Here is a 13,296-nt window from a genome sequence, read left to right as displayed (position 1 = left end):
GGCCTTCCTCCCAAACGAGTCCAGAGTGCGAGACTCCCGCCCCGGGGGCGCCGAGGCGGTATCCCTCGAACTCCGTGCCCTCTTGAGAGCAGAATCCACGACCGCCGAGTCATGGGGCAATTGGGGCCGCATTAACTCTGGGTCCGAGTGGATTCTGTACTGGGACTCTGCTTTCTTGGGAATGATGGGATTAGATAGCGGTCTCATCCAGTTCCGAAGCAGTGTCTCTTTGAGGACATTGTGCAACGGCACCGTGGAGGACTCTCTAGGTGGTGATGGATAGTTGAGGACCTCGAGCATCTCAGCCCTCGGCTCATCCACAGAGACCACGGGGAAGGGAATGCAAATAGACATATCCCTTACAAAGGAGGCAAAGGAGAGGCTCTCAGGAGGCGAGAGCTTCCTTTCTGGTGAAGGCGTGGGGTCCGAGGGAAGACCCGCAGACTCCTCTGAGGAGAAATATCTGGGGTCCTCCTCTTCCCCCCACGAGGCCTCTTCCTCGGTATCGGATATAAGCTCATGTAGCTGAGTCCTTAACCGGGCCCGGCTCGACGTCGAGGCACCGAGGCCTCGGTGTCGTCCAGCGGTGGACTCCCGCGCCGGCGGGGACGAAGCTCCCTCCATCGACGTCGACGGGGACTCCACCTGCGTGGCGGTCGAGACCGGCGCCGCAAGCGGCGGCGGTGTCGACGGCCTCGGCACCGGGCTACAGCTCGCCGGCGCCACAGTCAACGGCGCCGAGGGCGCAAGCACCCCCGGCGCCGGCACAGCCTGGCGCATCAGCCCTTCCAGGATCCCCGGAAGGATGGCTCGGAGGCACTCGTCCAGGCCCGCTGCCGGGAAAGACGGGGGGGCCGGTAGAGGTGTCGGTGCCGGAAGCTGCTCAGGTCCAGGAGACTGCACCGAAGTGCTGGGACCCTGACGCGTCGGTACCTCCACAACCGAAGGGGATCTCTCCTCTCGACGCGGACGCTTCGGCGTCGACTCCTCGCCGGTACCGAAAACCGGATGCATCGAAGGCGACCGGTGACGGTGCTTCTTTGTTTTCTTGCGGTGCCCGTCATCGGTGCCAGGTGGAATGGAGGAGGAGGAGGTTGATCCCCCTCGGTCTCAAGGAACCGGGTCAGACAGGGTTCGGTCCCGAGGGCCATGGGCCGAGGGAGTGACCGGGGCCGATTGCCCACGTGGCCTCTCACCCCTACCCTCACCGGAGGACCGGCGGGCCGGCGGGACCTGTTCTCCTGGGGTCGATGCCATCGGTGCCGATTTCGCGGGCATCGATACCGGTACCGAAGAACCAGCCGTCGATACCGATGCCGTCGAGGTCGACGTCGAGGGGCCGGCGCAAGTTACTACTACTACTACTATTTAGCATTTTTATAGCGCTACAAGGCGTACGCAGTGCTGCACAAACATAGAAGAAAGACAGTCCCTGCTCAAAGAGCTTACAATCTAATAGACAAAAAATAAAGTAAGCAAATCAAATCAATTAATGTGTACAGGAAGGAGGAGAGGAGGGTAGGTGGAGGCGAGTGGTTACAAGTAGCCACGTTATTGGCCAATGTCAGCCATTTTCTCTAATTTATTTATTTTCAGTTATTTATATAAATTGCCTAGACCTAAGCGGTTTACAATTTTGCCGGAGCCCTTCCACTGTCCGTGCCAAAACTTTGGCTGGTTTGCAGATCAGAACAGTTTTGTTTCCCAGCCTGCAGTGCTGCCAGTGATGTAGGCAAGGGTAGGCCCGGGCCCCACCCAGTAGCAGCACATGTATGATGTGGCTGGCAGGGATCCCCAAGCCCCAAAAAAGTTCCAAAAGACGGTCCCGAAGAACTTGCCTCGCAACCTGAGTCCGTTTCCGGAGACCAAGACACAAAGAACACGACTTGATATTGTGCTCCGGCCCGAGGCACTGGAGGCACCAAGCTTGGGTGTCGGTCTGCGAGATAGGCCGGCCGCACCGACCACACTTCTTAAATCCACTCGGGACCTTCGAGGACATTGACGGAAAAATCGCATCGGCGAAGTTAAAGTCGTCGATGGTGGCGGTAAATCACACCTCGAAAAATAATCGACCGCGCGGCCACTAGGCCGCAACGCGACGCCCCCGCTAGAAACGAGGGAAAATAAAGCACGTGCTCTCTTTTTTTTTTTTTTTAAGTACAAAGAAAAAACTGGAGCGCGCGGTAACAGAAACAAACGAATTCGCGAAAAACGCGACGGTTTTCCGGGGCTGACTAAGAGAGAGCGGCAATTGCACGACTCTCTCCAGCGCGGAAAAAAAAAGGACTGGCGGGAACGGTCGCGCACGGGCGGGAAGACGGCCGCGCATGCGCGGTGGGCGTGCCCTGCGTGCGGACCGCCCGCGAAGCTTCTTCCGGTTGGTGGGGGCTGCGGCGGACGTCACCCAGTCGTGAGAACAAGCAGCCTGCTTGTCCTCGGAGAAAAGCAGAGTGATTCAAGATTACCTATGCATTTATATTACAATACAACAACATTTCTACATTGCCATTACCTGCCAGGTTCACAACGATCAAGTAAAAGAAACCAAGACAGTTTCTTGAGAATTAGTAAAAGGATTTAAAAGTTCTCTCATCTTCATTCTCTTTTTTTTTTATTAAGTTTTGAAAATAATTTTTCAAATAACAATTAAAGAAAACTTGTTAGTCCAACAATAAACAGAGGCAAAAGTCAATTTTACCAAAATAGGATACCAGGAAATTCAGCCCATGTCGAGGAGAAATAGGGTACAAAAAGAAGAAAACATCCACAATTACAGTCATAATTATGATCCCACCGGATGCTTTTGTTTTTTTGACAGCCCAGACCTGTCAAACAAGTGCGGGAGGATTGTGCCTGAGTGCATGCCCAGGCACAATCCTCCCGCATTTTCCACTGATGATCAACGCTAATAACATGCCTAAATGTGCATGTTAGCAGTGATCATTAGAGATTCCCTGGGCTGTTCCAGTACTATTTTTACGGCGCTGTTTTGGAACAGCGTGGAGAATTCATCATCAGGTCCTTAACCGGCTAAGAGGCACCACATAAAAATAGGACCGACTTTTAGGTGGTCCTACTTATGCAGTGACCTTGGTTGGTTAACTGCTGAATACTGGCACTTAACCAGACAAGTATTGACTATAGTGTTGGGTATCCTGTTCAAAGCAGTAGTGTGATGTGAATGTGTGGACTGAAGACCATGTTGCAGCCTTGAAAATGTCTTCAATGGAGGCTGACCTCAAGTGGGCTACCGATGCAGCCATGGCTCTGATATTATGAGCTGTGACATGGCCCTCTAAGGCCAGCCCAGATTGGGCATAAGTGAAGGAAATGCAATCTGCCAGCCAATTGGATATGGTGCGTTTCCCGATGGCGACCCCTCCTTCCTGTTGGGATCAAAAGAAACAAAAAGCTGGGTAGACCATCTGTGGGGCCTGGTCTGCTCCATTTAGTAGGCCAATGCTCTCTTGCAATCCAAGGTGTGCAAGCTGCTTTCGCCAGGATGGGCATGAGGTAGGGCAGGGGTAGGCAACTCCGGTCCTCGAGAGCCGCAGGCAGGTCAGGTTTTCAGGATATCCACAATGAATATGCAGGAGATAGATTTGCATACCATGGAGGCAGTGCTTGCAAATCTATCTCCTGGGTGAGAGCGACATTGAGATCCAATGACACTGGTGGAAGTTTGACAGGGGGCTTTGACAAAAGCAAACCTCTCATGAAACGAACAACTAGAGGCTGTCCAGAGATAGGCTTACCCTCCACACGATGATAAGCACTAAATGCACTAAGGTGAACTCTTACTGAGTTGGTCTTAAATCCAGACTCTATCATATCTGTGGAGGAGTGGCCTAGTGGTTAGGGTGGTGGACTTTGGTCCTGGGGAACTGAGGAACTGAGTTCGATTCCCACTTCAGGCACAGGCAGCTCCTTGTGACTCTGGGCAAGTCACTTAACCCGCCATTGCCCCATGTAAGCCGCATTGAGCCTGCCATGAGTGGGAAAACGCAGGGTACAAATGTAACAAAACAAAACAAAAAAATCTCCCCTCAGCCATCTTTTCTCCAAGGTGAAGAGCCCTAGCTGCTTTAGCTTTTCTTCATAGGGAAGTCGTCCCATCCCCTTTATCATTTTTGTTGCCCTTCTCTGTATCTTTTCTAGTTCCACTATATCTTTTTTTGAGATGTAGTGACCAGACCTGCACACAGTATTCGAGGTGCAGTTGCACCACGGAGCGATGCAAAGGCATTATAATGTTCTCATTTTTGTTTTCCATTCCTTTCCTAATAATACCTAACATTCTATTTGCTTTCTTAGCCGCCACCACACACTGAGCAGAGGGTTAGAACGTATCATCAACAGCGACGCCTAGATCGCTTTCCTGGTCGGTGACTCCTAATGTGGTACCTTGCATCACGTAGCTAAAGTTCAGATTCCTCTTTCCCAGATGCGTCACTTTGCACTTGCTCACATTAAACGCCATCTGCTATTTGAATGCCCAGTCTCGTAGGGTCCTCTTGTACTTTTTCATAATCCTCTTGCGATTTAACAACTTTGAATAACTTTGTGTCGTCAGCAAATTGAATTACCTCACTAGTTACTCCCATCTCTAGGTCAATTATAATTATGTTAAAAAGCAGTGGTCCCAGCACAGACCCCTGGGGGAACCCCACTATCTACCTTTTTCCATTGAGACTACTGACCATTTAACCCTACTCTCTGTTTTCTATCTTTTAACCAGTTTTTAATCCACAATAGGACACTAACTCCTACCCCATGACTCTCCAATTTCCTCTGGAGTCTTTCATGAAGTACTTTGTCAAATGCCTTTTGAAAATCCAGATACACAATATCAACCGGCTCACCTTTATCCACATGTTTGTTCACCCCTTCAAAGAAAAGTAGTAGATTGGTGAGGCAAGATTTCCCATCACTAAATTCGTGTTGGCTTTGTCTCGTTAATCCATGCTTTTGAATATGCTCTGTAATATGCTGTACCATTTTGCCACGCACCAACGTCAGGCTCACCGGTCTATAATTTCCCGGATCACCTCTGGAACCTTTTTAAAAAATCAGCGTTACATTGGCCATTCTGCAATCTTCTGGTACTATGCTTGATTTTAAAGATAAATTACATATTACTAACAATAGTTCTATCAGTACTCTGAGATGAATACCATCCGGCGCAGGCAGCTTGCTACTCCGTGTTCATCCCATGCCTTTTTTTATTCAGTCATAAGTGCATAAGTACATAAGCACTGACACGCTGGGAAAAGACCAAAGGTCCATGAAGCCCAGCACTCTGTCTCCGACAGCGGCCAATCCAGGCCCCAAGAACCTGGCAAAAACCCAAAATTTAATAACGATCAATGGACTTTTCCTTCAGGAATCTGTCCAGACCCCCTTTAAACTCAGCAAGGCCAGCCGCCGTCACCACCTTCTCCGGCAATGAGTTCCAGAGCCTAACCACACGCTGAGCAAAGAAAACTTTCTCCAATTTGTTTTAAACCCACCACATTCTAATTTCATCTTGTGTCCCCTGGTTCTATTATTGTTAGAAAGCATAAACAAATGCTTCACATCTGTCCGCTCTACCCCACTCACTATTTTGTAGACCTCTATCATATCACCCCTCAGCCGCCTTTTCTCCAGGCTAAAGAGTCCTAGCCGTCTTAACCTCTCCTCATAAGGTAGTCGTCCCATCCCTTTTATCATTTTCGTCGCCCTTCTCTGCACCTTCTCCAATTGCTTTATATCTTTTTTAAGATGAGGCGACCAGAACTGAACACAATACTCCAGGTGCGGTCGCACCATGGAGCAATATAATGGCATTATAACATCCTCATGCTTGTTTTCCATCCCTTTTCTAATAATACTCAACATTCTGTTCGCCTTCTTAGCCGCCGCAGCACATTGAGCTGAAGATTTCAACGTCCTATCCACAATGACTCCCAGATCCCTTTCTTGGTCCGTAACTCCTAAAGCGGAACCTTGCATGACATAGCTGTAATTCGGGTTCCTCCTTCCCACATGCATCACTTTGCACTTGTCACCATTTTATCCTCCACCACTTACCTCGGGAGGGCATTCCAGGCATCAACCACCCTCTCTGTGAAAAAGAATTTCCTCACAATGCTCCTAAGTAGACTATCTTGCAACCTCAATTCATGTCCTCTAGTTTTCCCTTCTCTGGAAAATATTTGTTTCTATATTAATACCTGTCAAGTATTTAAACATCTGTACCATATCTCCCCTGTTCTTCCTCTCCTCTAGGATATACATAATCAGGTTTTCCAGTCTCAAGTGATTATTCTGTACTACATCTAGAGATCTAAAGAAAGATCCTCAAGACCCAACAAATGCGTTCAGAGACCACAACAATTTGGCAGAGAGATACAAACATTGTTACAATCATACTGGGATACTAGCTAAGTGTCACTAGCATGATTAAAAGAAATCCATACGCACCTTCACACATATCAACTACCAAAGCTTGATGATATCAGTATAGCAATTTTGGTGATGACAATAACCTTTCCAGATTAGATATGAGAAGGCTTAATAGGGCCACTCCCAGCAACAGTTTTTAGGCAACCTGACATAATTATCTTTAATCTGTAATTGCTGAAATACTTTCTCAAAGTTTGATTTTTACATCTTCAAATTTTTATATAAAATTATCTGATGAAGACAACATGCATACTTGTATACAAACTTAGTGCGGCTGTGTTCTGGGGTGGAGTCTGGGTAGAGCTCAGGAAGTCAGAATTTACATGTGTACTTTACAAAGCTCTAATATTACAGTACGTATGACATTTCCAAAACCTACCATCACCAAGGGAATCCTCAGGTTGTCACCCTGCAAGCTATTGAAACTTGGAAATGTGCTCCAAGCAGCGTAACTTCCACTGGAACCAGTAAGAACAATCAATAACACTTCATACTGAAAACGGATAGTCGGCTGCTCCTCATAACTACTTTTCTTCAGCCAGAATCCTGAAACATATAAAAAGAGTATCACAACTCTGACAACTAGTTACAAAGAAAGGAATAATTTAAATGCAATTAATCAATTTTCACCTTGACTCCTAAAAGCCACCAGCAACGGAGAGATGTAGGTTAGCACCAAAAGTATCAACATAAACAAAGTAGCCTTGGAGCAGATACTAGTTTTATATTTAATTAGTTTTGGGTGAGAATAAACCTCATATAGAGCCATTGTGGCATAAATGTCACGCTGTAAAAATAAACTGCAGAATTCACTCCCTCTGCACAGAAGTCTAGGTGAAAAATCCAGTCTCAGTCCTTTTCCAAATGTATATTCTTATGGGATCTTTTCTCCAAAAATGTTATTTCTCACATTTGCCCATACACAATAACTCAGGGCTAAGAATATATGAAAAGCTGTATGCTATTCATCTGACACAGTCTCCTCTCATTGTTCATAGACAACTGCCCCCAACCTTTTCAAATTAAAGGCCTTATGGTTTGTCTGCATTTCTTGTCCGTCTGACTTATTTTACTGAAAGCTTCAAGATCTGATGTCTGCAGTATGTGTCTGTAGAGTGCAGCACATACCTGGTAGCACTATACAAATTATAATAAATAACAATAATACTAGGTCTGTCTCCTTGTCACTGTGATTCACTATATTTGACTCTCTCCCTTCTTTTGTAGTTCAACGTGGGTCTGAATTACTATGGCTCTTTTACCCATTCTGTTTTTCCTTTCCTCCACAACTCAGTATGTCTGTGTCCCTTGTCCTCTAGCTCACTGTGTCTTTCTTTTTCCTTTGCACTGTGACTGACTATCTGTCCTGTCTGTGTCCGTCTCTCTTCCCCTATAGTTCACTGTGTCTGCCTGTCTGTACCTCTTCCTTCTCCTGCGGCTCACTGTGTCTGTCTCTCATTATTCTCTATGGCTCACTGTGTCTGTCCATTTCATCTCCCATGTAACTCACTGTGTCTGTCTGTCTGTCTGTCTGTCTGTCATTCTCCCCCTCCTTGTAGCTCACTGTGCAAGCTTCTAACCCTCTCTGTAGCTCACTGTGTTTGTCTATCCCTCTCCCCTCCCCTGTGGCTCACTGTGGCTGCTGTCCCTCTTCCTTCTCCTGTGGCTCACTGTGTCTGTCCCTTTCCCCTCCCCTGTAGCTGTCTGCGTCTGTCTGTCTGTCTGTCCCTCTCCTGTGGCTCACTCACTGTTTGTCTGTCCCTCTCCCCTATGTCTGTCTATCTGCGTTTGTATGTCTGTCCCTCTCCCCTCCCCTGTAGCCCACTGTGTCCGTCTGTCTGTCTGTCCTCCCCTCCCCTGTGGCCCACTGTGTCTGCCTGTCTATCCCTCCCCCCTCCCGTGGCCCACTGTGTCCGTCTGTCTCTCTCTCCTCCCCTGTGGCTCACCGTGTCCGTCTGTCTGTCTGTCCCTCTCTCCTCCCCTGTGGCTCACCGTGTCCGTCTATCCCTCTCTCCTCCCCTGTGGCTCACCGTGTCCGTCTGTCTATCCCTCTCTCCTCCCCTGTGGCTCACTGTGTCCGTCTGTCTATCCCTCTCTCCTCCCCTGTGGCTCACCGTGTCCGTCTGTCTGTCTGTCCCTCTCTCCTCCCCTGTGGCTCACTGTGTCCGTCTGTCTGGCCCTCTTCCTTCTCCTGTGCCCTATTGTGTCTGCCTGTCTCTCTTCCCTCCCTTGTAGCTTACTGTCTTTCCCTGTGGCTCACTGTATCTGTCTGTCCCTCTCCCCTGCCCTGTGGCTCACTATGTCCGTCTGCCTGTCCCCCTAGTTCGGTGCTGCATGCCTCCCTCTTCGAGGAAAGATTCCCCACTACACCCTCAGGCCCTGAACAAGGAACCGAAGGCTGCTTCGGTCACCGGCTTCCGCTCGGTCGGGACTATAACTACACCGTGCACGCGACTTTCCGCGCTGTAGGCCTAACTCCAGCCACGCGCCCCTCGAAGTTAAAAAGATGGTGCGGTGCGCCTTATGAGGTTTGGACTCTATCCGTTACCATAGTCCTGTCACCATAGCAACCGACGCCAGCGATTGCTAACGCAGATCCAAAAGCCCCAAGGACAGCAAACGAAGTGAACCTATCAAATCCATTATATGAGCTGAAGCCAGTGGGCGGAGCTTGACGCCGTTTTAGTTCACCCAAAACAATAGCAAACGCTTATGAAAACAATAATAGTCAAAGGTTATTAGAAGTAAGGGCTGCCTAGTCGTGGTCCATCTGCAAAACGTCTAAACCTGTTCCAGTTGGATAGGCAGTGCCTTAAAAGATGGAGGACAAACTTTTTTTGTGTGTGTGTTTTTTTACTTATTTGACAGCTTTGTTTTGTAGAATTTGCATTTTAGATATACTGTTACAAATGGATTTTTGTCAAAATAAATATAAATATTTTGTTTCATGCAGACAGGGGCATAACTACGGGTGGGCCTGAGTGGACCCAGGCCCACCCAGTTTTGTCTCAGGCCCATCCAGAGTCCCTCACCGTGTCTCTTCGCCGGCTCGCCCTCTCCCACCCCTGCAGCAGTGCTTGTAATTTGCTCGGCGCTGCCTGACAGCTGACAGACGCGGCGTGACATCCTGCTCCGGGGCCTTCCCTCTGCCGCGCTGATTCAACTTCCTGTTTACGCAGGACGGAATGCACGCAGCAGAGGGAAGGTCCCAGAGCAGGTCGTCGGCGCCTCGTCTGTCAGCTGTTGATCAGGCAGCGCCGGTAGCAAATTGCAAGCGCTGCCACGGGAATGGGAGACTGTGAGGTGCAGGGGGAGGCAGCACCGATAGCGTTGAATACAAGCGCTGCGGCAGGGGGTGGGAGTTGGCTCTGCAAGGGGAGGGGGCTGAAGGGAAGCGTGCTGGACTTTTGGGGGGGGGCTGATGGCCCTGCAAGGGGAGTGGGCCGCTGGCCCTACAAGGGGAGTGAGCTGGCCCTTCAAGGGGAGTGCCCTAAGAAACAAGATGGCAAGCGATCCGCAAAATCCAACGTGGAGACAAACAAAGCAGATCAATCAGTGATATGGTTCAAAACTTTATTTTCAGAGATTCGCCCGACACAGACTGTGTTTCGCCCACAAGGGCTGCGTCAGGGGCTCTACAAAAGCAAATAAAATCAAATACAATTAAAAACATATATATTTGTATAATACTATATCATAAAACGTTAATAATGAAAAAGAAACCATATCAGATATATAAAATCAATCAAACACTTGGAAGGAGAAATCAAATATCGTCGAGGAAATAAACATAAATACTTGCATAAACCTATGTTTACAAATTTGAGTAACACAAATAAGACATAATCATAAATTCTCTGTTATGCATATGATAATTATCTGAAATAGAGATAACTGATTTAGATAGCATAAGAACAATAGTCCAAACAATAATTAACATAATAAAATATCATTTATACTTACATATATAGAGAATCGGACTCACAACAATTATAACAAAATACCTCATACAATTTTATCACTCAATAAAACTCACAAATTTATCACTCAATAAAACTCACAAAAAGAATTATATGGCTGTTTTTTTACGTTTCAATTTCATGTCCTGCTTGGACTATTGTGAGTTATCTACGTTTTTATTATTTTGATTATGTATGTTTTCAAGTAACATTATAGTAATAGATTTCTCCTATTAAGGTATTCATCCAACATATATGCCATTCCTTTCTGAAAGAGATAACTGATAACAAATTACATTTTAAATAAGTATTGCCATAGAATCTTTTCTGTGTGGCCATTGTCTTGTTGAATCATATGATTTATTTTGGTCCTTTTAATATTCTATTTTACCTTTTTTGTGTATATATATAATTATAACTGACATTTTAAATGTATTATAAATATATATTGCCATATAATTCTTTTTGTGAGTTTTATTGAGTGATAAATTTGTGAGTTTTATTGAGTGATAAAATTGTATGAGGTATTTTGTTATAATTGTTGTGAGTCCGATTCTCTATATATGTAAGTATAAATGATATTTTATTATGTTAATTATTGTTTGGACTATTGTTCTTATGCTATCTAAATCAGTTATCTCTATTTCAGATAATTATCATATGCATAACAGAGAATTTATGATTATGTCTTATTTGTGTTACTCAAATTTGTAAACATAGGTTTATGCAAGTATTTATGTTTATTTCCTCGACGATATTTGATTTCTCCTTCCAAGTGTTTGATTGATTTTATATATCTGATATGGTTTCTTTTTCATTATTAACGTTTTATGATATAGTATTATACAAATATATATGTTTTTAATTGTATTTGATTTTATTTGCTTTTGTAGAGCCCCTGACGCAGCCCTTGTGGGCGAAACACAGTCTGTGTCGGGCGAATCTCTGAAAATAAAGTTTTGAACCATATCACTGATTGATCTGCTTTGTTTGTCTCCACCTTCAAGGGGAGTGGGCTGAAGGGAAGGGAGAGTTGCTAGACTTGTGAGGGGCAGAGGGTTGGAGAGAACGGAAGGGAGAGAGGTACTGGACTTGCAGGGGGAAGGCTGGAGGGAAGGGGAGAGATGCTGGATTTGCAGGGGGAAGGTTGGAGGAAAGGGGAGAGGTGCTGGATTTGCAGGGGGGTTGGAGGGAAAGGGGAGATGTGCTGGATATGCAGAGAGTTTAAATGAAGGGGAGAGGTGCTGGACATGTAGGGGGGCTGGATGAAAGACAGAGAGGTGCTGAACATGTAGTGGGGGGCTGGATGAAAGGGAGAGATGTGCTGGACATGTAGTGGGGGGGGGGCTGAAGGGAAAGGAGAGAGATGTGGACCTGCAAGGAGGGCTGGAGCAAAGAGAGAAAGGTGCTAGACCTATGGGAGGGGTTAGAGGGAAGGGAGAGAGATGCTGGACAAGGAGATAAAGGAAGAGGGAGTCAAATGCTGAACCCACAGTGGGAGAAAGAGCTAGATGCATAATTGCAAGGAAAGAGAGAGGAAGAGAAGCTGGTTGGGGTGGGATCAGAGAGGAGAGGGACACATTGGTGTGGAGGAGGGAGAAAAGGGACATAGGGAGGTGTACAGATACAGAAGGGAGATGATGGGCATTAGGTGGGAGCATGGGGAAAGGCACACAAATGTGAGATACTGTATGGGGATGGCAATGGCATATGGGCACAGAGGAGCAATGCCTTTTTCATCCGTTTGGATACAGAAAGTGAAAGTGCCTTGGTGCTTTGTAGCTTTTACTATATGAGACGTGGGGACCCCTGACGCAGGTGCTATTCACCGAAACACGGCCCGTGTCGGGTCTTTTTGTCAAGGCTCATTCATTAAAGAACTGTGTTCCATTTTTAAAGGCCCGTGGTGCTGTTTTTTGGGATCAGGGGATATGAACACAGGAAATACTGGACAAGGAAATATAGGAAAGCAGAGATGGGAGATGGATGATGGACATGGATTATTATTTATTACATTTGTATCCCACCTTTTCCCACCTATTTGCAGGCTCAAAGTGGCTTACAGAGTGTGGTTATGACATAATCATTTCGTGATAACAGGTACATTTCTTATAGATTGAATATTGTTAAGAGAAGATAAGCATATGTGGTTCTTGATGACGAGTACAATTATTGATGTTTAAAGATTGGGTAATTGAGGATAGACAGGGAAGAGTTATGTCAGTTAGAGGTGTGGTGTGGTCATTGTGTGAGCTGTTAAAGTGGTTTGTCGGTTATGTATTTTCCTTGTATGCTTTTTGGAAGAGATGAGTTTTCAGAGATTTGTGGAAGTTAGTTACATCGTCAGTGGCTTTCAGGTCTGTAGGAAGATCATTCCACAGCTGCGTGCTCAAGTAGGAAAAGGTGGTGGCGTGTGTCAGTTTGTATTTCTGTCCTTTGCAACTGGGGAAGTGCAGGTTGAGATATTTGCGGGAGGATTTCACTGTGTTTCTGGGAGGCAGGTCCACAAGGTTTAGCATGTAGATTGGGGCGTCTGTGTGTATAATTTTGTGAAGAAGAAATGTCAAATGGACAGGAGACCCTGGCAAGTGAGTTAAGCAAAGACAGAGGGAAGCAGAAATCAGACACTGGGACCAATATGATTTGAAAAATAAAATGAACAGACAACAAAAAGGTACAAACATTATTTTATTTGTAATGTTGTGAATATAATATGTTGGATTTGCACTGCTACCCTCATTGAAGTTATGAGGAGCATGGTAGGGACAGAGCATGGGTGCATCAGGTTGCTGTTTTTTTCTCTTTCAAAAAAGTTGTAGTGCCCACCCATCCAACCTGTTGGCCCACCCAAAAATTGCCTTCTGGCTACGCCACTGCATGCAGATTT

The 13,296-nt window shown here is 46.3% G+C and overlaps 1 protein-coding gene across 3 annotated transcripts in view; it reads right to left on the bottom strand.

The window, feature by feature from the left end:
* TMEM231 (transmembrane protein 231) overlaps positions 1 to 8,170 on the bottom strand; it is a 65,287-nt gene extending 57,117 nt beyond the window's left edge. The window contains exons 1-3 of one of the 3 annotated variants that reach the window (XM_030204690.1): positions 7,464 to 8,150; positions 7,081 to 7,088; positions 6,830 to 6,996 (exon numbers count right to left, since the gene is read on the bottom strand). In XM_030204690.1, the coding sequence (XP_030060550.1) occupies positions 6,830 to 6,996; positions 7,081 to 7,088; positions 7,464 to 7,498 (210 nt within the window). In that variant the 5' untranslated portion in view covers positions 7,499 to 8,150. Of the gene's footprint in view, positions 1 to 6,829; positions 6,997 to 7,080 lie in introns of all 3 variants that reach the window. The other 2 variants (XM_030204691.1, XM_030204689.1) reach the window with 2 other exon arrangements.
* Between the last annotated feature and the right edge of the window lie 5,126 nt (positions 8,171 to 13,296).

Source organism: Microcaecilia unicolor, chromosome 5, assembly GCF_901765095.1.
Source record: "Microcaecilia unicolor chromosome 5, aMicUni1.1, whole genome shotgun sequence".
NCBI classification, from domain to species: Eukaryota; Metazoa; Chordata; class Amphibia; order Gymnophiona; family Siphonopidae; genus Microcaecilia; species Microcaecilia unicolor.
The sequence above is the reverse complement of the archived record's forward strand: the minus strand, read 5'-3'. Positions and strand labels throughout refer to the sequence as shown.